This window comes from Tenrec ecaudatus, chromosome 17, assembly GCF_050624435.1.
Source record: "Tenrec ecaudatus isolate mTenEca1 chromosome 17, mTenEca1.hap1, whole genome shotgun sequence".
In the NCBI taxonomy this organism is placed as follows: Eukaryota; Metazoa; Chordata; class Mammalia; order Afrosoricida; family Tenrecidae; genus Tenrec; species Tenrec ecaudatus.
In genome coordinates this window covers 51,661,872-51,688,479 of record NC_134546.1, presented here as the reverse complement: position 1 = coordinate 51,688,479, position 26,608 = coordinate 51,661,872, and the positions used below count along the sequence as shown (strand labels likewise).

The 26,608-nt window shown below is 52.9% G+C and overlaps 1 protein-coding gene and 1 non-coding gene across 3 annotated transcripts in view; both read left to right on the top strand.

Annotated features, from left to right (window-relative positions):
• TBC1D2B (TBC1 domain family member 2B) overlaps window positions 1–26,608 on the top strand; it is a 98,773-nt gene that overhangs the window by 61,166 nt on the left and 10,999 nt on the right. For both annotated transcript variants that reach the window (XM_075535988.1, XM_075535989.1), the window contains exons 4-10: window positions 5,848–6,011; window positions 10,016–10,248; window positions 10,907–11,302; window positions 16,663–16,773; window positions 17,506–17,699; window positions 21,852–22,346; window positions 24,769–24,886. In XM_075535988.1, the coding sequence (XP_075392103.1) occupies window positions 5,848–6,011; window positions 10,016–10,248; window positions 10,907–11,302; window positions 16,663–16,773; window positions 17,506–17,699; window positions 21,852–22,346; window positions 24,769–24,886 (1,711 nt within the window). The remainder of the gene's footprint in view (window positions 1–5,847; window positions 6,012–10,015; window positions 10,249–10,906; window positions 11,303–16,662; window positions 16,774–17,505; window positions 17,700–21,851; window positions 22,347–24,768; window positions 24,887–26,608) is intronic.
• LOC142431265 (U1 spliceosomal RNA) lies at window positions 15,196–15,357 on the top strand. Its single transcript, XR_012780797.1, has one exon. It is a non-coding gene; the product is annotated as a U1 spliceosomal RNA (small nuclear RNA).

Here is a 26,608-nt window from a genome sequence, read left to right as displayed (position 1 = left end):
TTGCCTTGCATCAGGTAAATGTGCAGCACAGACCTCTGTAGAGTACTGAAAAGCCAGGATGTTCCTTTGAGGACTACGGTGCACCCGACCCAACCCTGTTATTTTCAGTAGCTTCATCTGCACGTGCAAGTTGGACATTGACTAAGGAAAGCTGAAGAATGACTGCGTTGGGATTCCAGTGCTGGCAAACATGCTGTAAGACCAGGGGCTGCCCCAAAACAGACCGACCTGTCCTGAGGAGTGAGAGTGCACCATATACGCGCGAGGGTGGCAAGACTTGGCCTTACAAGCATCAGACATGCTGTCAGGAAAGACCAGTCCCTGAAGAAGGACATCATGCCTGGTAAAGGGAACAGCAAAAGAGAGGAAGGCCCTCAACAAGATGGACTGACACACTGGCTGCAGCAGTGGGCTCAGGCCTGGGAACAATTGTGCGGATGGCACAGGACTGGGCAGTCTTCCAATCTGTTGTTCATAGGGTCGCTAGATCGCAACCAGCTTGGTGGCACTTAACAAAACACCCCCTTTTCTTGTTCCCTAAATATGGCTTGTAGACTTGAAGGGAAGGGGAAGCCATTGACAGCCCCACTGGTCGCCAGGCTCTCCTCCTGCCTCTGCAGGTCACAGCCTCTATTTGCATAGCTGCCTGTCCCCGTCGGAAAGGGTGTGCAGGGACTTTGTGGTGGTCTGTCTCTGCAGAGATCTGACAGCCCCCCCGCCCCCCCGCCAACCTTTCACATTATAGGTAGTTATCAGAGCTCGTTGAAAGCTGAGTAATGGTTGCTGCCGGACATTTTAAACATATGTGCAGAAATCAGTGTGACATGTCACCGTGGAGAAAGAGGTGTCCTTATTAATGACACGGAAGTCTGGCACGTGTGTGCTCAGGATGAGTGTGGCAGCGATCACAGTGCCAGTCTGCTGGCCGGTGGTGCCCTGCTCCTCCGTTCCAGATGAGAGCAGTCCTTCGGGTGCCTTGCTGGCTCTGGGCAGAGCACAGAGGCCCTGCTCAGGGTTTGTCCGAAGAGAATCGTCTGTAAAGAGCCAGTGCAGGGGGAGAGCAGCCTCTCACTCCTGCCCCGAGCTGCACATGAACTCTGGAACTGAATTCCAGTGTAGAGGCGTTGTCTGGGCTCTGCTGACCCCCCGGGTTGCAGTCACAGAACGGGGTGGCCATTGGCTCTGTAGTGGCTCAGCTTACAGAGGCCTTCACACTGAGTCCAGTTGCCTTTCTCAGTGACCCATGCTTGGCAGGTGGCCCCACACCTCACCGAGGCTCAGGCCATGTGCTCTTTCTCACACTCAGTGGGTGTTCCCCGGGGACCCTGGTGGTGTAGTGGTTAAAGCCCTGTCAAAGCTGGTCACCGGAAGGTCAGAAAGATAGACTGTCCGTACAGCCTCAGCACCACGACGGGGCAGTGGCCGTCTGTCCTTGCAGTGTCTCTGTGAGGGAGATCAGCTCGGTGGTAGCGGGCTTTATCTGGGGTGCTTCCTTAGGTGTAAGCTAGTGTGGTCTGCCACTTACAAGTCACGTGCCTGGTCAGTCGTGTGGCTTGAGCCAAGTAGGTGGGTCATCCATCTCTGCATCTGTTTCTTCATTTGTAAAATGGGAGAGCAGCCACTAGGTGGGGGGGGCGGGCGACGACGACAAGTAAAGCACTCCTTAGTTCATTAAGTGCTCAGGCAGCTTCGGATTGGACTGTTGGATGAGGCTGAGAGGACTGTCTGTAACCATACAGTTGCAGGGTACGGAACCCCGTTTGCAGTGAATGACTTGCTCTGGTTCTGAGGATAGGGCCACAACTGAAGCCAGTGAGCTGGGGCTGGCTTGGTAGGAAGGATCACCTAGTGGCTTGACATCGGAAGCCCTCAGGTTGGAGCGGCAGAACTTCCTCAGCTCTGGGAGGAGAAAGCATGGCCGCTGAGGAGGTGTGAGCTGTGCGCCATAGGATTGATTCATTGGGGAAAGTGAATCCCGGGGAAGGCGGAGCCAGGAGGAACTAGCTGCAGAGGCCTGGGGAAGTGGGAGTTGGCCGCTGCTGGGCAGAGAAGTGGCAGCAGAGTGGTCTGAGGCAGTGGGCCCAGTAGTGCATCATGTGGGCCAAGCAACACCACAGGCAGCTGAGAGCCAGAGACCCAGAGGAGGCGCCGCCCAGTGGGGGCCGCTCTGCCAAGCCTGGAACACTCTGCCCAGGGGCTGCCCTCCGAGTACTTGCACTTCACAAGACACCGATCCAGGGCTGCCTCGAGGCTGCTGGTGAGAGCTGGACCAGCAGGAGGGGCACAGCTAGCCATGAGGTGCAGCAGCCCAGTGCCCAAGAGGGACATGGGCTCCCCGCCAGGAAGCTGTTCTCTGTCTCCATCAGCGAAGAGCTGTGTGCGCACCACAGTAGTAACTGGTCTTGTTGAATTAACCAGGGAGTGTTTCAATGCAGCCCTTGATCATATTGGGTTTTTATAACAGTTTTATTGGTATATACCGTATATACTCGTGTATAAGCCGAGGTTTTTCAGCACAAAAAATGTGCTGAAAACTGGAGTTCGGCTTATGCACGGGTCAGTGGTACCCCAGCGAGGTGTAGCATCTCACGGGTGATTGCCATTCCTCCGCTGCACATTCAAAGCCCCGCTGACACTGCAGGGCTTTGAATGTTTGTTTACTCACATCTAACCAGTCAGAGCCATCCTATGATGTGGATGGCTCCAATTCGCAGAAGTACCTGTAGTGATTCACTTATGCCAGCAGCTGAACTGGTAAGGATGTGTCTGTGGCTGCGCTCCGTCTCTCCCCTCTGGTCTCTGTGATAATTCACATCCTGCATTTCCCACCCTAGGCTTATACTCGAGTCAATCCGTTTTTCTGGTTTCCCAGATAATAATTAGGTACCTCGGCTTATACTCGGGTCAGCTTGTATTCAAGTATATACGGTAATTCACAAAGTATACACTTCAGTAGTTCAGTCATATTAAGAAGAGTTGTACCGGCACCACCACAATCAAAGCATTTTCTTAGTTCTTAGAGTCACCCCTGTTAGCACCCCATTTCCCCCAGCCTTCCTCGCCATACCACTAAGAAGCATTAATCTAGTTAGGTCTCTATAGATTGACCTATCCTGGATTTTACATACAGAAAATAATATTTTATAAAGGGGAAAAATAAAACCTAACAACAATAATAAAGTAAAACCGAAAAACTTCAGTCAAAAAGAAAGCAGAAATTATTAAAAACTAGAACAAATTTAAAATGGGTCAAAAGGGAGATCAAATGATAGGCATTAATTTTTTAAAATCATTTTATTGGGGGCTCGTACAACTCATATCACAATGCATCCATCCATCCATTGTGCCAAGCACATTTGTATATTTCTTAGCATCATCATTTGCAAAACATTTTCTTTCTACTTGAGCCCTTGGTATCAGCTTCTTGTTTTTTTCCCTTCCCTCTCTCTCCCTCCCTCCCTCCCTCATGAACCCTTGGTAATTTATAAATTATTATTGTTTTTTCATGTCTTACACTGATGGATGTCTCCCTTCACGAACTTTTCTGTTGTCCACCCCTCTGGGAGGGGGTTATATGTAGATCATTGTGATCTGTTTCCCCTTTCTACCCCACCTTCCCTTTACCCTCCTGATATCACTACTCTCATTATTGATCCTGAGGGGTTTATCTGTCCTGGATTCTCTGTGTTTTGAGCTCTTATTTCTACCTGTGTATATGCTCTGCTCTAGCCAGATTTGTAAGGTAGAATCGGGGTCATGATAGTGGGGTGAGGAAGCATTAAAGAACTAGAGGAAAGTTGTATTTTTCATCAGTGCTATACTGCACTCTGACTGGCTCTTCTCTTCCTTGTGACCCTTCTGTAAGGGAATGTCCAGTTGTCTACAGATGGGGTTGGGGTCTCCACTCGGCACTCCTCCTCATTTACAATGATAATGATTTTTTGTTCTGGGTCTTTGATGCCTGATACCTGATCCCATTGATACCTTATGATCACACAGGCTGGTGTGCTTCTTCCATGTGGGCTTTGATGCTTCTGAGCTAGATGGCTGCTTGTTTATCTGCAAGCCTTTAAGACCCCAGACACTATATCTCTGGATATGGGGACACCATCAGCTTTCTTCTTCACATTTGCTTATGCACGCACTTTGTCTTCAGTGATCATGCCAGGAAGGTGAGCATCACAGAATGCCAGGTTATCAGAGCAAAGTAGTGTTCTTGCATTGAAGGAGTATTTGAGTAGAGGCCCAATGTCCATCTGCTACCTTATTATTAAACCTATAAATATATGTATGTAGATCTATTTCCCCATTGTTATATAAATATATTTACATGTGCACATACCTATATTTAGATGATAGGCATTAAATTTTAACCTTACTGCATTTGCAGTGGTCCACTTTCTAATGCTTTCTGCGTGCTAGAAAAGCAAGCCTATGCACGCCCCTGGTCTGTCAGGATAACCAGCCCCTAACACATCATCACAGGTCCAGTAGGCGCAAGTGTATGGTTAAAATATATATAAAGATTATAGTAAAGTCATAGAGAGCATGAGAAATAAAAGAGAGATGGAAATAATGGAGTCAGACACATTGCATGGTAGCATACTCACCTCAGCCTTGCTTGGTGGTCCATATGGAGAGAGACCAGAGGGCAGGAGAAAGGGGAAGGAGGACAGGGGGAAAGGGAATAGGGGAGCGAGGATGGGGAGAGGAAGGGGGAGCCCATGAGAGACCAAGGGAAATCTTTATTGCTAACCAAGGCCTATATATCTTTGGGAGGGTGTGCAAGCCCACTAATTACAGGTAAAGGCACAGGAAGGGGTTGTGCTATAGGTAACACAGTAATGGGAGGGGGGTGATCTGGGTGTTCATATGCTATTGGGAGAGGAGGGAATAAGGGTACACATGTGACAAGATGGATGGACCCTAGATTCATGACAGCAGCCTAACTTTGGATGCCACTGAGCAGGTTTGACCTTTCTTTGGCTCACTATAGAAACCATTATCAGTAGGGTGTAAATCCCACCTACAGGAACCAAACCATGACAGCAAGCCTTTAGGGAGAAGTAGCCCATTGTCCTTACCAGCAAGGGTTGGGCCCCTCTTGTGGGCCCAGACAGTTGTCTGGCAACTGCCTGCCTTCAGGGAGGATGTCTCTAAGCATCTGACTTCCCACCATGCGCTGGCCAACAGCCTCTAATGTGTGGCATGTCTTTGGGGGAGACAAAGCTTGGAAAAGTCTCTTGATAATCCCACACTGGTCTGTTGTCATAGGGAATGCACCAGAGACTTAAGCCATGTGTGATCCTGCAAATGGAGAACCATAAACATTTGGATATCTCTCTTTTGAAAATTAGGTTTCTATTTTCAAAAAAATTTTTAAGGCATAAGTTTTAGGTCATTTGCTCTTGATATGCCTTGATGTAGTTTTCTTAATGATTCTTGCGCTTGAAATTTGTTGAAACTGTGAGTTTTTAGTTTACAGCAAATTTAGAACATTTCATGTCATTATTTCCTCACGTTATTTTTTCTGCTCCTTTAGGGACTTCACTTTGCCATTATTAGGCCTTTTGAACCTGCCCTGGAGTGCTCTGACCAGCCGCCTTCCTCTCCTCTTTCTTCACTCTGGGGTAGTTTCCTTTCATGAAAGCGCTGAGCAGGCTCAGCTCAAGACTGAGGCCCTAGGGATCCCTGCAGCTCACTCTCTCTGCAGCCCCTTTCTCTCTCGCACTCTGTCCTGCAAACTCTGTCCTTTAACCAATCTGTACACACAAATCAGGTTCTGTTTCACAATTTTTTCATTTAAATACCCTATTTCTTTTTTACTTTCTTTGTCTTCTTAAATAGAAATTCCATGTCTTCATTTCGCCCTGGGCGAGGCCATAATGAGAGTCGGAAGAGTAGGTTCTACACCAATGAAGAGTGGGAACTCTTAGACCCAAGCCCTAAGGACCTGGAGGAGCCGCTGGTGCTGGAGGAAAGGAAGAAGCAGACTCCCGAAGCAAACAAAGGTATGAACTTGGCTCCTGCTGTCTGTCACTCACCTCACCTGTGATGTGGGCGACTTTCTGGGAGCAGGTGTGTGTGCAAGTGGAATTCACAGTGGGGGGTTGCTTTCTCATTGTGGGTAATGTAATATAAGCACTTTAAAATGAGATGGTATAAGAAATTGTCCAGTATCGTAGCTCTTAAGTGCTTTCTAAAGATAAGAGCACCTGGAAGTCATGGTGTTTTTCTGGGAGTGCTGATTTTAAGAGGGCTTTATTACGGAAATTCTGAATCACACACAGAAGTATAGACTGTGGCTTAAAGAACCCTGCTGCACCCACATCCATTCTTGGGTGTAGGATGCTCTAGCTTCCGCTGCATCTCCTCTAAACTCCAGCCCCACCTTGTAGTCCACCACCGGCTGGGCTGTTCTTAAAACAAATGCCAGATATCCATTTATCTCCTCCATAGATACTGTAGCATGTATCTACAAGACTTCATGGCCTAAGGGGAAAAAAATGATCATCACGGCTTCATGATAACCCCTACAAACAAGTCTATCTTCATTCCTAGGTTCCCTAACTGTCTCCACCACTTGTCTGTCATACTGTGCTTGCCTGTGTGTTGCTGTGTGCTAGCAGCTATGTCAGTGAACAGGTTTCAGCAGAGCTTCCAGACTAAGATCAGATTATGAAGAAGGAATAGGTTGCCCACCTCAGAAGGATTAGCTACTGAAAACCGTATGGATAGCATCCAAACACTGTCAAACACTGAACATCTCGTGACTAGAAGCAGAGCCTTGTCAGATAGAGCCAGAAGATGAGCCCCTCCGGTGAGGAAGCACTCAATTCTGACTGAGGAAGAGCTGCCTTCCTCAGTGGAACTAATAATATCTGTAAGAACTCCTACACAATTTTGTAATGCGTTGATAATTGTTGATTGGAATGCAAAAGTTGGAAACTAAAGAGGAAGAAACAATAGTTGGCAAATGTGGTCTGGTGATAGAGACAAAGCTGTAGTTCGCATGATAGAATTTTGCAATGACTTCTTCATGGAAAATACCCATTTTCAACAACACTACACATAGATTTCTTCAGATGGAAAACACAGAAATCAAGTTGGCTGCCTCTGGGGAAGAGATGTTAGAGAATCTCAGTATCAGCAGCTAAGGCCAGGCCAGGGGTTGACTGTGGAATGGACCATCAATTGTAATTTCAGGATAAAGCTGAAGAAAATTTAAACAAGTTCACAAGCACCAATTCTGACCTTGAGTCTGTCCCACCTGAATTTCGAGAACATATCAAGAACATTGAAGAACAGATTTGCTTCGTTGAACATGAGTGACGGCAGACTTGAGCTGTGGGAGGACATTAAGACCCTCATTCATGAGGGAAGCGAAGGTCACAGAGGGTGTCGGAGGAGACCTGAAGCTCGCCTTTAATCAGAGTAGCTCAGGCACATGGGGAACTGAAGCGAAGTCGCTGAACGGATCAGCCGTGCGTTTGACTGGTGCTGGTGACGTGGGCGGGGCTGCCGTGGGCTGTCAAAGAGCAAGCAGATCTTCCCGGAGGAGTCCAACCAGAATGCCACTGAGAGGCGAGGACCGCAAGACTTTGTCTCACACACGTTGGCGTGTTATCAGGAGACCCCAGTCCCTGGGAAGGACATCATACTTGGCAGAGGGCAGTGAAAAGGGGCAAGCCCTCCAGGAGATGGGTGGACACAGTGGCTGCAGCCTGGGCCCAGACGTAGCACAGGTGTGAGGATGGCGTGGGCCGGGCGGGGTTTCCGTCTGGTGTACGGTGTACAGCACAGAGTTGCTGTGAGTTGGAACTGACTTGATGGCACCTGACAACAACAACATAAATGTCTGTTGGCAGTCGCTTTGTGTATTGAAGGTTCAAGTTCATGCCTCAGATTCAGCTGATGTGTCTTCTTAGCATCCGTTCGTTTAAACAGCTACTTGTCTTTCCCTCCTTCCTCCTCTCCTTTTTCTTTTTGCCCTGCCCCTTGTCATATTTGTTAAAGAAACGAGGTCACAAGGTCCTGTGTGTTGAGGAGTTTCCCACCTTCTGGATGTTGTCACTCTGTTTCTTTGGTGTTTAGCACGCTCCCTGTGCCCACTACAACCCTCGAGTGCATGCTGGGGAAGTGTTTGTTTTCTGTCACCCGGAAACGACCAAGTGACTCGACTTGGGCCAGAGTGCCTGCCCCACAGCAGGGGGCTGGAAGACGCACTGGGCCAGTGGATGTGCCCCTTACCCGATACACGGCACAATGAGGGCGCACTCAAGAGGGGTTGCTGTACATGGGATGCTTCTTGGGGGAAGAGGGCCTGACTGTCTGTGATAAGCATGCTGTTCCCAGCGTGCAGGAGAGAGTCCGGCAGAGGCGTGGGAGACATGGGTGTGAGAGTGGGCTTGGAGGGGCAGTGAGGGCTCACTGGCCTGGGAGGGCTTGGCTCCGATCCCCATTGAGAAGGTACTTGTGGGGAGACATGGAGAGACAGAAATGTCTCTGGGCTCGAATCTTGGAGAGTCATGGGAATTTCCTACAGTGGCCCCAAGAATCTATATAACTCATTGGAATCTATGTAATTTATATGTTCTCCTGGAATTTTCCCTCCATTAAAAAATATCCGTATGTAACCTACAGAAAAGTAACCTTGTTGTCAGGAAAGCACCCACCTTACTGCCACGGAGTCGGTCTGACTCACAGCTGCCCTATAAGACAGACTAGAACTGCCCCAAACGGTTTCCAAGGCTGCAGCCTTTACCAGGGCAAAGGGCCTCATTTCCTCCCACAGAGCAACTGGTGGGTTTGAACTGCACACCTTGGGGCTAGTGGCCTATATAATCCACTGTGCCACGAAGGCTCCTGGGAAAGTGGCATCAGATGAACTCTCCTGAAGCAAACACACCCTGTAACGAGCACCCAAGAAACAGGACCGGGAGTGCTATACCTCAGTGATATTGCCGGGCATGCTTGTACCAGCACCTCGGGAGCCAGCCCCTGCTGCCCTGCCCTCATCCAGCCCTCCCCACCTTTCCCCCAGAGATTACCACTGTCTACTGTCCCTGCTTCCTGGGGTGACTGCTGAGCCCGTGCCGGGCCCTCCCACCACACGAATGGAGTCAGAGCTCCATGTGTCTGGGGCTACAGTGCGTGTGGAGCATCCCTTTGAGTCCATCAACGCTAGAACGGGCTTGGAGCCTCTGTATTTTTCACCTCTCCCTGATGCTGGTTCCACTCCCTAGTTGTTCCCCCATCCATGGCGCCATCCACTCATCACACCCTTCTCCCCATTGCCTTCTCCTGGGAGTCACATTATTTTTAAATACCTTTTTTTTTTTCCAGAACAAATCCTGTATAAGATTTTAAAAGCCCTACATCTGTGTTTGTGTTCAAACTAACAACAACTAAGCAAGAGCTGGGAGCCCAAGCGCCCTAGTGTGCCTCTGCAGCCCTGGTCAGAGGGCACCCTTGCACTTGTTAGGTGGGTGCCCAGGGAGGGGAGCACCATCGGTTCAGCTCCATGGACCCTTGGGAGGGCGAGGGGCACCATGCTCTGCCCTGACCCAAGTGCCTCCTCTCTGCAGTCTGGAAAGTGCTCAGAACGGGGAACACAGTACAGGGCTGAGCTCTTGAGGAAGGGTTTTAGAAAGGCAGCTTCGGGTTACGAAAGACGCTTGAGAAGTACAGGGTATCATTCCCTTCGGGCCTGGCCACCGCTTGCCTTTCCTCATTGCTCTTGAGCAGAGATTGAGCAATCCACCAGAGAAAGTTTTCTTTCACAGTGATCACATGATGTGGTCTAATAGGGAAGGGCCCCGTTCTGCTGAGTCTTCCCCGAGTGTGGTTGTGCTGCTTATTGTCTGGCCCGGGGCAGCCATAGGCAGCCCAGCTCCCGTGCTCGGTGACTGATGCCAAGCTCCAGGGGGTGGGAAGGGTGGCACGGGAGGTGAGGGTGCTCATGTTGCCCCAAGACCAGGCCTGAGCTCATAAACCCAGTTTTGTTTTCCGGTAGGAGTAAGTGGCTCCGGATTCCCCTTTGATTTTGGGCGGATTCCCTACAAAGGAAGGCGCCCCTTGAAGGACATGATTGGGTCGTACAAACTTCGGCACAGTAGCGGTGACCCCTCAGCCGAGGGGCCCTCAGCTGGGAGCGGCGTCAGCAAGCCGGCCTCTGACATGCAGCTGCAGGTGCAGAACCAGCAGGAAGAGCTGGACCGTTTAAAGAAAGACCTAGCCAGCCAGAAGGTACTTTGTCTTCTTTTAATTTCTCTATCACATCATCCGGCCAAGGAGTTCGACAAGGCAAGTGTTTGTTTCTCAGAATCTCTGGGGGGCACGGGCAGTTTTGCTTCCCAGAAAGTGGTATGCCCGTAAAAGTTTCCTGTTGCCACGGCCGCCATCACTGCTGCCTGGGTAGCTTGTCACGGAGAGGAGCCCCCGGGAGCCCAGCCCTGCCCCGGCGACCGCAACTCTGGGCATACCTGCAGCCCGAAAGTGTTTCTGCATCGTGTTGAACAGCACCATTTCCTTCTGACCGATTCAGACCTAATTGCACATTAATTGCTCGGGAGTCCAGTAAATTCTAACGATCTGATTTTTTTAACTGATGAGCGTTTACCAGGAACCGTTGCTAATTTCAGTGTGCATGTTTATGATTCCTGTTTCCTCTTATTGTTCTCTACAGACCGTTTGTATGGAGCAAGTATCTCCCCTGTCCCCTTCTATTTCTGAGATCCTTCAAGAGGAAGTTCACTATTAAGATGTTTCCAGTAACGTTTCTGTGTTTCCTCAAGTGCCAGGGGGTGGTTCTGTTGAGTTGAGAGGGCCTCTTCCCCTCCCTCTCCTCTGTCCTCTCCTCACCTCCCTCTCTCTCTTTCTCCCCCATGCCCCTTTCTGCTCCCAGGAGCTTGTGCGGCTGCTCCAGCAGACTGTGCGGTCTTCCCAGTATGACAAGTATTTCACGAGCAGCCGACTGTGTGAGGGGGTCCCGAAGGACACACTGGCGCTCCTGCACCAAAAGGATGACCAGATTTGGGGCCTCACCAGCCAGTTTGAGAGGTTCAGCCTGGAGAAGGAGAGCCTTCAGCAGGAAGTGCGGACGCTCAAGAGCAAAGTGGGGGAGCTCAACGAGCAGCTGGGCATGCTGATGGAGACGATCCAGGCCAAGGACGAGGTCATCATCAAGCTCTCCCGGCAGCTCAGCGAGTGCGAGGGCAGCCTACCGTCCCCCACCCCAGTGCCCAGCTCGCCCTCTGCCACTCTTGCCAGCCGGGACCAACTGGAGCTGGACAGGCTGAAAGTAAGACGGTGGGGTGGGGGTGGTGGCGGGGCACCGATTATTGGGACAAGAAGCCAAGTCCACGAATATCGCCCTAGAGATGTTGGCTTTGTGGGCTAATTTGGGATGAGAGTGGAGTAGCTGAGGTCTGTGTAAGTTTTGGACAGGTTTATAGGACAGGGCGCCAAGTCATTGTTAGTCCTCTCGGGGCTTCCGTGGAAAATGAAACTTTCCACCCAGTGATGTTGCCGTTGCTGGAAAATCCTTTTTCTGTCTTGCTCTCAGGCCGCTCGGCCGTCTTTCTGTTTGTGCCACAGAGACTCTGAGCTGGCCCACATAACCTGTGAGGGTGCCCCTGCCCTCTCTGGACACCAACTGGCAAACTCAGACTTGACTTGCACAGACTGCCTCAGGCCCGATGGGACTGGGAAAGGAGCAGTGTCTGGAGGCTGGACTGCAGCTCCCAGGCAGCCAGGAGGGAGGGACTGCTGAGTCGGTGCCCCCCCCATTCAGAAGAGGCGGTGTGCAACTCCCAGTGGGGTCCCTAGGCTGGCACTGGTGGGAGGCTGGTTCCTGAGCAAAGGTGACTAAATCATACTTGCAGTGGCAACCAGCTGATGGAGGAGAGGTACCCTGACCATCGGCCTGTGCAGATGCCTGGCAGTCCGGAAGGGCTCACTGAAGGCCGGCCAGCAAGGCCACTGAGAAGGTGTAAGCGCTGGTTTAGCCAGTTCAGAAGACCCTGCAGGGGAGGTTGCAGGTGGGGAAGGGCCCTCTGGGACAAGGAGAATTGGGTGTAGCTAGAGCTACAGGCCTCACCGAGCCCAGAGTCTTCCTTGCCTGGCTGCAGGTGTGTCCCCCTCCCAGTGTGGTTTATTGGTGAACACAGCGAATCACCCAGTGGTGCCTTTCATGCACTAGCAGGAGACGGAACCGGGGTCCTGAAGATATTCCAGAGTGTACGTTTGAAAGCTGCAGTGATGGTGCCATGGCACAGTATTTATCTGGTCACCCACAGTGACCTCATCTAGGTGAGGATAATCTGTGTGGTCGGAGGACTGATTAATGAGAAAATCTAAAATTCATTAAGAAATAGAAAATCCATCTCATTGATTCACACTTTTATGTGCTGTGAAAACAATAGTGGTCAGGTTTGGTCACGAGCACAGCCTGGGGCACACGGAATGCTCTATGTAGCCCACCAGGGATACACCTTTTTGGAAAGTGAACGGGGTGACGTCCACACAGCAGATCAGGTTTACATCCAGCAGTTCGCACGATGGCAGTCCCCACAGTGTCACACCGCTCTCCCACTTGCTCCTTGTGTTTCTCAGTGCCATTTCTCCTTTCCTGCCCCTTCCTGCCTTTCCAACTTTGCCCCTGGGCGTTTGTGGCCCTTTTGTCTCAGTGGTTGATGGTTCTGAAGAAGGCAGACCTCCTGGGGCTCCTTTTAGAGGCCTGTTTGCTGGCAGTTGAGCCACTGGGACGAGTTCTGTTCTTAGACTGAACGGTGACTAGGAGCTGTAATCTCAACTGTTCCCCCAGTCACTCAGACTAGTAAGCCTTCTCTTTTCAAAATGATTTTAAATTCTGTTTCACATTTTTCTCCCACTCTATCCAGATTCTTCTAAAGTGTTGTCACAGTTCATGAAGAAGGCAAATGACTGTCAGGTGACTTGCTTGTGGCCTGTGGACTCCAGGTGGAGCAGATAAATCCTGCCCGGGCAGTGACCTCGGTTCTCTGACACGGCTCTGCCTGGGGCCTGTTATCGCCAGTGCTCTGGGGAGGGACAGGGGGACTCTGGGATGCTGGAGACTCTCCCCTCAAACCCCCCTACCCCCTCGTCTCCTTTGAGAGGGAGGAGGAGGGAGAGCGCTCACAGAAGTAGGCGTTTTGATGTGTTTTCTTGGGGGCACAGCTGGGAGAGATGTGGGTTGGTCCCGCTCGCCTCCTTCGATGATGTTCCTGCCGTCCTTCCTTCCTGTGCCATCACAGTGACAGAGGCCCGGCAGGGTTCCTGCCCTATGGGATTGGCTAGCATTTCCTTTGTGCTCTAAAAGCACACTGGGCTTTGATTTGGATAGCGTTTGGTTTTTGTTTTTCTTAAGCAAGACAGATTCTTGCCATCCTAGTGAGGGCCCTGGTGGTGTGGTGGGTTCCACACAGTGGGCTACCAACTTCAAGGTGAGAAGTTCAGAGCCTGCGGCGGCTCCTCGCTAAAATGATGAGGCGACCTACTCCCATGAAGATGTACCACCTCAGAGCCCGCCAGGGCCAGTTCCACCCTGTCCTGGAGGGTGGCCATGAGTGGTTCACTCTGCCTGTTTCTGCCAGGGGTTGGCCCTGATCCAGGAGCTCTTCCTCTCCCGCCCTGGGCAACCCTGACCGTTGTTTGTCGGAGCACCTCAGCTGAGGCTTGTCTGTGGCCGGCATCGCTGACTCCGGGCTCAGCCCTCTCTGACTGCGGCCTTACGTACTCGTCTGTGATGTCTGTCCTGCGTGTTGGTGTCTCATTCGTGCAAATGCCCAGCCCATGACTCAGCCCAGAGCAAAGAAGACTCCGGCTTCCTGGAGCCCAGTATGTAGGTTAGAAATTACCGGGAGCCAAGCTTTCGAGCCTCTCTCCCACCAGTTCTTGCCCTGCTCCCGAGAAGGACTTCAGAGTGAGTCAGAGAAAAAGAGTGGAAGGAGGATTGAGCTCACTAAGGAGGTACTTAGGTTTGGAGCACCCAGTCCCCCAGTTCATCCAAGGGCCCATAGAATGAAAAGCTGGGTGGCTTTCCTGTTAATGGCGGACCTCCCTCGTTGGCTGGTAATTCAGAGGGTCTTTGCCATTGGCTGGCTCTCTGGGGCACACCTCCCCTTCCCAGACATGCCCACAGGGTTAATGCTGTGCCCTTGCCCCCAGGCTTTTAAACCAAGGGTCCCTTCAGCTATTGGGAGAGTAGGGTGAAGAGTCTGTCTCCCCACACATACACCCTTCTCTTCCATTGATAAGGGCAGGCGGCTTATCTGCCCTTCACCTCTCCTTGCTGGGGAGGCATGGGGGAAGGGTCCCCACCTCCCTTTTGTGTGGGACTGCTCCCTTTGTCTCCTTGGCCCTGTTCTGTGTGGCTAACAGGAAGTGCGCACTGGGACACAGACATATTGCTCGCCCCTCGGGCTCTTCCGTGGGTAGGAGTGAGGCCTGGAGAAGGCAGCACAGGCGGTCCTTAGCACTGCCTCCCCGCCCGCCCCCGGAGCGGTGCGCTCAGCTGTGTTCCTTCTTCCTGCCGGCCTGCTTCCTTTGGCTGGTTGTGAGTTGGGTGAAGGTCAAAGAGCAGATCAGTTTTCCATTCACCAGTTCATGCACATTTTGTCTCATGAGGTTGCAGGTCTCCCCAATGTTCCCCCGCTTCTCCCACTTCCTCCCTGGGTTTCCTGTTTCCAGCCCCCCTTTCCCCTGACCCTTCTGAACCTTGTCCTCGGGTCAGTGCTGCCCCTTGGCCCTCAATGGTGGATGATTCTGAGTGCAGACCTCCCTAGTGTTACTGCGCCCCTTAGAGGCCCGGTACCCCCCAGGCACCTCCCTAGCTGTCGGGAGTCGCGATTGCTGTGATCGTCATCAGCGCCACCTTGCGAGGGAAAGGTCAATGATCAGGACTTGGCTGGACGGCATTTTCACAGCAGGTCACATGGAAGCTCCCTTTTGTTCCGGCTCTCTTCATTTTCCGTGCTCCACGTCCTGATGTTAGGTTTCTGGGGTGGTTTGTACCTCGGTTCTTGCTTCTCAACGCTGGAAGAATTCACGTGGCAGAAGCACTTTTCTAATCCAAGCCACTTTTATGAGGGAAAGGGACATTTGGGGCATTACCGTGGGAAAGTTCGAGACCGAAAATGGCCACTTAAGGGGAGCACCACAAACCACGTCAACATGCTTACCTGGCAGGGGAGATGCCATGACCACGAAGGTGGTTTTCCCAGGGCGAGGCTCGTCCATTGCCCTCCGGGTGTGCTGAGCCCTGCGACTTCCCCAAGGGTGGGGAACTCGACTGCATCATTTGTGGTCATGGGGGACTGCGTTCACTCTCCCCCGATTAAAAACCAAATAAGACCACATGAACAGAATACCGGAACACAAACTCTAGGTCCAGGTTTCCCTTCACCTGGGCCCAGGCAAGTGTGACTTTGGTTTTAGGATGCCCAGTTTAGATTTTCCCAAAAATGTCTAATGAGCGTGCCTGATTTCCTTCCATCCCTTTTATTGTGGCCCTACTAGCTGATTTCCACTTGCGCAGGCATTTGGGGAGACAACACCCCCTTTGTCCCTAATCTAGCTCCCTTTCACTAAGAGATAAAATTAGCTCGTGTGGCATCTGCTGCTGCTGGACTTGAATGGCAGTGGAGTTGACAGAGCCTGTCACCAGCCTGTTAGGTCTCTCTTAGTCCCCAGGTGCTGCCAGACAGAAATGCCATGGGGTGCTGTCACAGCAGCAGGCTACTCTCTCAAGTCCAGTTCCGGGGAGGCTTCCTCTCTGGCCCACGGTGTAGGAGGAAGGTCCTTTATCTCACTTCCAAATCTGTAGGCTCAGCATGTCGAGACACCAACCTCCTCTGGATCTAGGAGCTTCCCAGTGCAGGCACCTGGGTCTGCACCCGTCCCTCATCCATCTCTCGTAAGAGCAAAGGGCAGCTCCCCTCACACTGCAGTGAGGGTGCCTCGTCCCACCCTGGTTTCCCAGACCACGATGGGCAATCATTCCATAACTGCCAAGCCACTGAGGAGCAGGGCCCAGCCAAGTTGACAGGTTTTTAGAGGGAGACAACTCAGGCCATGGCATGTCCCGTAGGAGGTAAAGTGAACGCGCAAAGGTAACAGTCGGTGTACTGAACTGAAGGCCACATAGATTGTATGTGCACCTTTCGGCTCTTCTATAGGTGTATAATCTTAATCAGTGTGAAGAAGTTGGCAAAATTTTCTTCCCTCAACACCTTTGTACAATGTAGGTGCTAATTAACTATTAAGTGCAACCCTTAGGACTTCGGTACAGCCTTTTCGTTATAAGTGGGATACACAAAAAAGGAATTGTAGTTAAAAAGAAATAAGCAAAGGAGACTGCTTGGAGTACCACTACTTTGCATCTGGGTGGGTAGATCAAAGCGTGCATAGCCGTGTGCGGGTGTCTTCCCTGTGGTCGGCCAAGTAGACACACCACTACTGACAAGCTCCTCCCACCTCTGCAGCACAGCTTCGAGGCCACCGCACCTACGGGGAGCGCCACGCAGGCCCTCAGTTCCTCAGCAGCTGCCCTTACTTCACGGGGCTGCTGGGGTGGGGGGCCCTGCAGATAATAAGCAACATTCAACCAGTGTGGAGTGACAGATTTTCTCCCCCACACAGGACAATCTTCAGGGATATAAAACCCAAAACAAATTTCTAAATAAGGAGATTTTGGAACTCTCAGCCCTCCGGCGGAATGCAGAACGGAGAGAGCGGGACCTGACGGCCAAGGTGGGTCGCTGGATTAGTCTGTCTCCCAGGGCAGGCAGGAGGGCATGGCTGGGAGCCCAGGCCCACGGACATGCTTCCGACCATGGCTGGAGGGGCGTGGGGGCCGAGGTGTCTCAGATAGCCCTGAGGTTAGGGAGTGCCGTGGACTAAGGCCCATTTTGTCTGTGCTGAAGACAAATGCCTTAAGCTCTACTTAGGCCTGTGCATTCTCAGTGACATTTACAGAGATTTTTAAAAAGGACAGTTCTAAAGCCCCTCAGATTGAGGGCTGTGCTTACTTGGTTCTAATGGTGTTATTGCTGTGTGACTCAGTGACAAACACAAAGGTGCAGGATAGGGCTTTGCAGAGGGTCAGGACACCCCAAACATTACATTTACAGGCACTTTCTAGTAGCTTATGAAAGTCTTTAAATCATCCCTGAATATTTTCTGGGGTACATTTATTTTGGGGGATCAAGTGGCAGGTGGGAGCGTGTCTGGGTGGCAGCGTCATAGGGACGTGGTGAAGCATGAGATGGCCACTGCTGGTCCTTGTCATTGGCATGGGGCCTGTGTGTTGGCACTGTTCTGTGTGTGGCCTCTGGTGGTCTGCCTGTCAGCACCTCCTATGCCTGGCCATCAGAAGGAAGGGTGTCCTATGGCAGGCCATTTTAAGTTGGCAGGTGCTGTGGCATGAGTAACTCACCTTTCCTGTGTCTCCCTGCGTGGCGCGCACCACCACCTTCTCTGCAGTACTCGAGCCTCGAGGCCAAGCTCTGCCAAATAGAAAGCAAATACTTGATCTTGCTTCAAGAAATGAAGACGCCCGTTTGTTCAGAAGAACAGGGGCCTGCCCGGGATGTCATAGCCCAGTTGCTGGAGGACGCTCTGCAGGTGGAGAGCCCCGAGCAGCCAGAGCACGCGCTCATTAAGCCTCATCTTGTCAGGTAAAGGTGGGACCACATGGCAATCCTGTGTCTGAAATCCCCCCTTTGCAGCAGTATAATAGCCATTCACAGAGATGGTCCCAAAGTCCCTTCCTAGTGCTCGCAAGCCTGTCCTCCTCCCCAGAGTGTGCTTGTGATGGAGCCCGGTCCACATCTGAACTCCAGGTCCCCACTTCCAGGAGTGCCGCCCTTCTGCTCCAGCAGCAGCAGGAGCCAGGCTTCCAAGGACTCAGGAGCCTCTCCCGGGACAGATGGGGACACACACACACACACACACACACACACACACACACGTTTGAAAGCAGAAGTGGGGACTGGGGTTCTTTCCAAGTGGGAAACACCTGGGTGACGGGTCCAAATCCCACCAGATAGCTGATGAGAGCCACAGACTCTGCTGCCCCGAGTGCGCTCGAGAACACACAGTGCGCACACCCAAAACCTTAACTGGATTTTTAGGGAATTTTTCAGAACCCGGAAGCTCATGGGGATCTCGAGTTACCGTGTTCCCATCGAGCGTGTTCTCAGTCATGGTGACCCCACAGGACAGAGAGACCTGTCTCACAGACTGCCCAGCTCTGCTCTGTGAGCTTTCTCCCACGCAGTGGCCGGTGGGGTGAACTACGAGCCTTTTCATTAGCAGCCAAGCGCTGCACCACCCAGACCCATCAATCTTTGGTTAAGTACCCTATAGTCTATTGGGGGGTGTGTGTGTAGGGAAATGAGACTCCTGAAATACTTGATGTAGGAGTATTTCACAGAGCGTCCCGCTCTGTGGGTGCCCTCTAACCCGGAGTCTGATCCCGTAGCCCTGGGCCTGAACCTCGCACGTCTCCAGGGCCAGGGGAAGCCGGGCTTCAGTCTCGCAGGCCCTTCCCTCCACTGAGCTCACAGCACTGTCTGCATTATGAAGGCTACCTGGTGCTGTCGGTACGCAGCAGCAGCTTGACCCAAACCCACTCTGGTGGAAGTCTGCTGTGTGCCAGGGACTCTGCCCAGCTGCATCCCACATGGATGGTATTTTCCACTCAGTGAAGTGGGTTTTTCTAGCCATGCTCAAGAAAGGTGGAGGCAAATGATATAATTGTTCAGGGTCATGCAGCCTGTGGGTGGCAGAGGCGGGACCCCAGCCCTGGCAGCCAGACTCCCAGGCTCAGGGGTTCTGCCCAGGCATTCCAGGCCCCCAGCCTTCGTGTGCATGCTTCCCACGTGTCTTTGTACTTTTACTGTTTATTTTGTATGTTTTCAAACTTCATAAATAAGTAGAAGGGATTTTCCCTTCACATTCCATATAATTTAATCATTCAGTCATATTAAGATTTGTGCAGTTATCACCACAATCAATTTCAGAACATCTCCTACTTGTTGTTAGCTGCCTATCCCCACCCCCATCCTGCCCTGCCCTGCCCCTAGGCAATTACTAATCTGTTAGTGACACAATCGCGCGACCTCCCTGGATTTCATATACAGAGAGGCATGCAGGACTCAATCAGGAAACAGACAGACAGAGACCAACAGCGGTGACTACACAAAACAGAAAAACCTCAATTTAAAAAGAAAGCAGAAAAGATTAAAAACGGAAACAACTTTAAAATGAGTCAGAAGGAAGATCAAAGTGTAAACTGTTAACCTTCTAATCTGACTGAATCTACCATAGTGGACTTTACAATGTTACCTGTCTGATAACGAGGCTGTTCACGTCCCTGGACTGTGTCCAGGAGGAATTCACTGGAGGCTTAAGCCGCGTGGGAACCTGCACATGGATTGGCTGCAGGCTCTTGCAAGCCAAGCATTCTCAATTTTAGCTCAAATAGCGCTCTCCCCTTCCGATGCGGATTTTATTATGCAAGTCCTTGGCTCACCCAAGCTGGTGTGCTTCTTCCAAGTGGACTTAGTTAACTAAGTCTCGCTTAGATGGTTGCTTGTTTTAAGACAAGCCCAGACGCTGTTCTTCCCGATAGTTGGGTGGTATCTGGTTTCTGCAATGTGCTGCAGCACCCGCACCTTCAGTGGCCTCCTGATGAGGGTGAGCACTGAGCAGGGACATGTCTTAAGAACAAGCTCTTAGACTGGGGCAAGAATTAGATATGAGCCCAGTATCCACTCTGTCTGTGGATCGTGTGTGTCCCTGATTCACTTCGGAGACCTCAGCATCATATTCTGATAGGGAACATTATACCTCATCCCCCAGGGCATAAAAAGTATAAAGATGTTTTATGGAAATTTCAAGCATGCAACGTAGTGGATATTAGTACAGTGAAACTTATAAAAGTCAGACTCGATAGGACTTGAGTCTTATTTTCTGGGTCTCAAAAGTCTCCCGCCTCTGACAGGTTTTCCACCTTGCCGCTTTTCTGTCCCTCATTTTATTGGAAAATACTCACATTCTCCTTCCCTGACAGGTTTCCATTTTACGTAGATTCTGGCTGCCCTGGATTGTATGGGGTAAGAAACTCCATTGGGCAGCTAAACCGCTGGCAGCATGTCGGTCCCAGGCCATCGTGCCCCAGTAGAGCAGGCCGCATGCAGCCCCGGGATAATTTTTTGTGGTCCACGATGCACTGAAATAAAATGAAAACAGAGAAAATTGTTATGAAGAAAATAGCGCTTAGGGGAGATGGAGGCAATACGGTTCACACAATTCCCCTGTGAACCCTTCAACTGCCGAAGATGAGTGAGTCAACACGGCCCAGTAGCAAGAAGGTTAGAAAGAGCGCTCTGGGCTGTGCTGTTATGACTCACACCCAGCGGCAGCGCTAGCTCACATTGTAGAGGGAAGCCTTTACGGTTGTGCATCACGTTTGTCAGCTGGCCAACAGTTTGTGTGTTTTATTAGTTACTTTGTTATATTTTCAGTCACAGCATAAGAGCTAAGTGAAAACTAGTAGGAGGAAAGCGCTGGCAAGTTTTAGGTAAAACAGAATAATTTTAGTTTTATAAATACATAAAATAAGTGTTTAAATAAAAGCAAGTGCATAGTGTTTTAATTATCCTCTCCACATTCCGGAATCCTCACTTCAAAGTAGACATTTGACAGCTTTGTAAATGTGCTGTGGCCGCGGGCATCTTGCCTGTCGCACTGAATGGCCGCGGGGTTTCGTGGAGTCTGTCACCCCTGCTGGCTCAGGCTTCTGAGGCCGGCCCTCTTGGCAGGAGCAGACAACCCGTCCGTCCGTCCGTCCGCCAGCTGCAGGGTCAGCAGTCGGATCCTCCACTTGACACCTCTCAGCTTTAACGGTCACTAATGTTTTGCCAACTGTTTTTGATTCCCTGGCACATTTAAAAACAAGTGCCAGGCATCGTCTGATTTCCCGTGTAGCTTCAAGAGTTTGTGGGAAGATTCCCTTGTCTTTGAGTTCTGTTTTTCTGTGGACTTTGGAAGCCTCCCTTGATGCATCGCCAGCAGATGCTGCTGGTTGGTACTCCAGGGCCATCGTAGGCTTATCTCTCTGCGCTCACCCTCTTCTTTCAGTGTTCCTTTCAGAATGCTGTCTGTCTGGGTAGAGGTCGTGGCTGCTGAGCGGTTCCTCCCGCTGCGCAGCACCTCGTGGCCCGAGTGTGCCACACTGCCCTGTTCCTCTAGGAACCTGCCAGCCTGCCCTCCCACAGCCTGGACTGCAATGGCCAGCACAGCCTGTCTCCCTGGGAGGGTGTTTCTCCAAGGGAGTTGGACCCTCCGCTGCGCCGGGTCTGCCTGCCTGCTGCGAGGGCCCATTCACACACACGGGGGCTTGAAAGCAGCTCAGATGAAGTCTGACGCAAGTCTAACACAGAATTGATTTTACAGCCTCTTGGCCGAGATCAGGTGTAGAAATCAGCCCCGGGGTCCATCCGGGTGCCCACGTTGCCTTCCTTCCTGGTGCCTCTCAGGGAGAAGGCACTCCATAACTCAGCCACGTTGTTGGCAACCAGGGTTCCCGGTGCCTTGTGCTGCCCACTCAGGACTCTATGCTACTAGAGGCCACAGCGTCCCTTCCTCTCCATGGCTCCCTCCCTGCCTCCATCTTCAAAGCCAGAAACAGCCGGTCAGGTCGTTCTCCACGGGCACGTCATTCCCACTGGTACGCCTCACGTATGTGTCCCCGAATTCCGCTTCTCTGCTCCTTGGGTCTTCCTGCTAAGACGCCAACAGTGTAACGTGTCCTTTCGTTTCAGTGAGTACGACATCTATGGCTTTAGGACTGTCCCCGAGGACGATGAGGAAGAGAAGCTGGTAGCCAAAGTCCGAGCCTTGGAGCTGAAGACTCTCTACCTCACGGATAATCAGGAGGTTTCCACCGGGGTCAAGTGGGAAAACTTCTTTGCGAGCACGATGAACAGGGAGATGGTGTGCTCTCCGGAGCTAAAGAACCTGATCCGGGCAGGGATCCCCCACGAGCACCGCTCCAAGGTGTGGAAGTGGTGCGTGGACCTTCACACGCGCAAGTTCAAGGACAGCGCGGAGCCGGGGTACTTCCAAGCCCTGCTTCAGAAGGCGCTGGAGAAGCAGAACCCGGCCTCCAAGCAGATCGAGCTGGACCTGCTGCGGACGCTGCCCAACAACAGGCATTACTCCTGCCCCACCTCGGAAGGCATCCAGAAGTTGCGCAACGTCCTGCTCGCCTTCTCCTGGCGGAATCCCGACATCGGCTACTGCCAAGGTCTGAACAGGTGGGTGCCCAGCCCACAGGCGCTTCATTAGGGGGCTGGCAGGAGGATGTGTGGGTGGCTGGTACTATCTGAGACTCCCTCCCCTCCTAGGCCAGGGTCAGCCAGTCCCATGGGGGAGAGAACTAGCCGCTGCACCCTGGCTTTCCTGATGCAAGAAAGACCCCCGATTCCAGAGGGGTCCCGAGAAGCGAGTGCGGTTTTAGAAAGTATCAAGAGCATCCGAGTCAGATTCCTTTGAGACAACTCGGTTCCTCCTGGTCCTCACACAGGGGTTTTTTGATGGGGAGGTGATTTCTTGATAAGGGCTGAAATGAGTCCTGGGGCACCCTCCTTGCCTCCAATGGGGTCTGTGTGCCCCAGTGGTTCTCCAGCCTGTAGCGGCCCAGACTTGTCTTTGACTGTCACCTTCCAGAGGTCTTGCAAGCTTGCTTCCCTGCACAACTGAGGGCACTGAGTAGGCGCTTGCCTTTTCTTAGAGCTGTGGCCTCCTCCCCTGAGCTGTGCTGGGACCCGACGTGCCCCACAGGTACTAAGGCCTGCCGTCCGGGCCCTGCTCCCGGGACTGGGCTGCCTGAGTGCTTGGGCCAGCCGGCTCCGTGCAGCCTGCCCGAGTCCTACACTGGCTGCATGTCTGCTTTCTGTGGTGGCTGTAACTCTTGTTCCTGCGCCACCCTGTGTAGTGGGCTTGGGCAGCCAAGCTTGTCAGAAATGCGGAGACAGTAAGAATGGTGAAGGCCTGGGAGTGCAGTGCGTGAGTGAGCCTGAAGTTTTGAGGGCTGGCACGCACCTGGCCTGAGGCCTCTTTAGCCCCAATAAATTGTGCCAGCTCCAGACCTATGGGTGCACCTAAAGCACCACAGGGGAAAAGGCTTTAACCTGGAACAGTGCTCGTTAAGACCGGAAATGAGTCGTTTGCAGGAAGTCCTCGGCAATGTGGTGGTGAGGAGAGGGCAGTGTCTCTCCCCCTCCTTCCTCCCCCCTCCCTCCCTGGAATTGCCTGAGGCTGCCCCCCCCCCTCCGAGGGAGAAGGGTCTCTGTCCCTGAACAGGCCCCCATGAGCCAAAGCCTGGGTGCAGGAAGACAGCCTGGCAAAGCATCCTTGTTTTATCAAATTCCCTACCCACAAGCTCCTGGAGGCTGAAAGCTTCTCTAGCCCGAGGGAGCCCAGTGAGGTTGCCTGCCTGCTGTGGGGACCCTATAGAAAGCCACTTTCCCGTCCCTGCGGGTGCAGTGGTGCTCCGTTGATCTGGTCTCGTCCTGGGCTCAGTCCATCCAGACGAAAAGGAGCGTTCTCTGAACCTCCACCCCCGCCAGCCTTCACTTCTCTAAAGATGAACTTTCACTAGAGTTTCTCCAGATCTGTGTGTGCACCCACAGCTTCAGTGGGGGAACGCCCGCGTGCCTCGTGGCCTGGGCCCCCATCTCAGGCGGCAGGTCGGTTAGTGAGGGGTGATGCCCTCACAGTGGGCAGGCTCTTGGCCCAGGCGTCCAAGTGGCTGAGGGCTGAGGTGTGCTCTCTATGTCGCCCCTCTCTCTGCTCTCCATTCCTCCTCTGCCTGCTGGAGGCAGCCCCTTCCCACCGCCCATGGCTTGAGCCGAGTTCATTACACTGCTCTCAGGGAGGGGAGCCCCCAAGGAGGAGCTTCAGCAGTGTTTCCTGTTGCCGCAGGTGGGGGGGTGGGGGGTGGGCGCTCTCAGGGAGGGGAGCCCCCAAGGAGGAGCTTCAGCAGTGTTTCCTGTTGCCGCAGGGGCGGGGTGGGGGGGTGGTTGGTGTGTGTGTGTGTGTGTGTGTGTGTGTGTGTGTTTCACTCTCTCCATCTACCACACCTGGGACACATACCTGAAGTGACTGGATCAGTAGCCTCTCAGCTATGTACCTGATGCCTGCGTTCTCCTTTCCCCCAGACCACGGGCAGCCGTGGGCTCACCCCCGCCCCCCACCTTCCAGGCCACTGATGTCCATGGGCTCAGTCCTTCCAGAGGCCTCTCCTCCCAAAAGGGTTTCTGTATCCAAACCAGTCTCACTCCTCCGGCCTGGAAGCTGGCTGATCCTGGGAACGTTTTTTTCAGCCCCCCATGTGATCTCTGTCACTTCACACTCACAGGTGCCTCTGTGGTTCTTGCCCATAAAAGGCCCTGTGGGAGCCTCTGGTGCACTCAGACTTTGCTGCCTCAGCAGACAGTTTTGTCATGTCAACAGACCCCCTCCCCCTGCCTTTCTCTTCCATGGGAAGCATTCCGAACCTTGTTGGACAGCGTGGCAGGGGGAGTGTGGCTTTGCTTCTCCAGTGGGACAAGCTGCCTCACATGCCCAGGGCTACGCAGGCCTGTTCTCTCAGAAGACTCAGCACGGCACTGGCCGGAGCACTGCGCTGGGCAGTGCGCAGGGTGCTCCCGCTCAACTTGTACCCTTTGCTCCTAGATTGGTGGCGGTGGCCCTCCTGTACCTGGAGCAAGAGGATGCTTTCTGGTGTCTGGTTACCATAGTGGAAGTGTTCATGCCTCGGGACTATTACACAAAGACTCTTTTAGGATCCCAGGTACTTCTCAAACTGCTGTTTCAGGCCCTTGCAGGATGCCGGGACAAGACCAGGCTGAGGGTGAGGCTGTGGACTGTGGCAAAGCCAGTCGGTCAGTTGTTAAATCCCAGTGAGAACCCCACAGTCTTTTTGCTGCTCAGCAACTCTTTCTCCTCTGGCCAAACTCAGTCTGGACCCAGGGGCACTCGGGGACCTTGGCAGATCTGCTCCGGTTCTCCAGGAAGAGACGATGGGATGGGGTTAGAAGAACAGGAGCCCTGTGATGGGAGATGCCATGCAGGATGGGGGCGGGGGCTTCCTGACCAGAGGAGGCAGTTCTAAGGAGGTTTCAGCTAAACCAGTCAAGAGCCCGTCCACCCAGGTTCCCTGTGGTATGGGCCTGCAGTAGTGCCCCCGCAGTGGGAGCTCCTCAGAGCACTGTTGTGATGGACCCAGAAGGGCAGCTGCTGGGGCCCTTGGCAGGGGGTCTGAGCCCTGCACACTGTGTGCACACGTCAGGATTCTGAAACCAGGCGCAGACAGCGTGGGATAGTGTGGGCTGAGAGCCCTAATGTTGTCTCCGTGCTTAGGGCAGCCCTGTCCTGAACCCCAGCCCTTGTGGCCCAGGCCAGCTCTTCCCTGGGCTGGGAGGGGCTGCTGCTGACACGGGCTTCCGTACATGCCTTCTCTGCTGCTGTCTGGCCATCAGTGGCATCCAGCCACCTGCCGCTGTGTACACTCGCCTTTCCCAACCTCTGGCCACTGCTTGGCTGCTTGCTCACATATCCGTGCAGCTCCCAGCATGGACCCTCCAGCCCCCATCAGCTGTCCAGACACAGTGCCCTCTGTTGGGTCCATACAGTGCTTTCTGTCCCCCTGTCCTGTACGTCTGCATTTGTACCTTTGGGAGAGGATTCGCCTCCTTACTGGCTACACTGCTCATCTCTCTGCCTCCCCATCCAGACTCAACCTTGTCTTTCCTTCCTTCTCCATCCACGGAGTCACCGATTGGTCTCTGCCCCTGCCTCGTGGGCCTCATATTTGTATGCCCTTCTGATCCCTCACCCTGTCGGGTCACTGTCACCGCTCCCCCGCACCTTTGCACCTGCCTTCTCCAATTCCTTCCCCACCCCCATTCTCAGATGCAATCTTGCCACCCTCATTAGAGTCCCAGGGTCCCTCGGAGCCTCAGGACAAAACCCAGCGCCTGTGTGGGGCCCAAGGGGACCCTCCTCCCACCCCACAGCCCCTGCTGGCCATGTCCTGTGCAGCAGGTGTCCTCCCCTGATAGACCACTGTCTGTGCCGCCTGCTTGCCTGACACTGCTCGGCGGCCCCTGGCAGCAGAGGGGCGCATGCCTGGCCTTCTCTCAGCTCTCCACCAGGGCAGGAGAGCGGAACTAAGGAGCACCAGCACCCGGCAGCCCTACAGCTTCACGGAAGAACCCCTGGGGGCTGCAGGGATCAGTGCTGGTGCTCCCTCTCACTGGGGAGAACCCCGAGGCTCAGAGACACTACTAGCCCCAGTGTGGCCACAAGCCTCTGTGAATCTGGGCCAGGCCCCACCACTGCCCACTTCTCATAGAATGTTGAAGGGCGATGAAGAGATGGTGCCGAGCTCTGACCTCCCGGGGGCGGCTGTCCCCATGGAGCCATCCCCTGCCCCAGATGTCAGGATGGCAGCTGGCCCCTGAGAAGGCTGTCACAACTGTGTCAAGTAGGAACTGCGCAGCAGCAGCCTTGG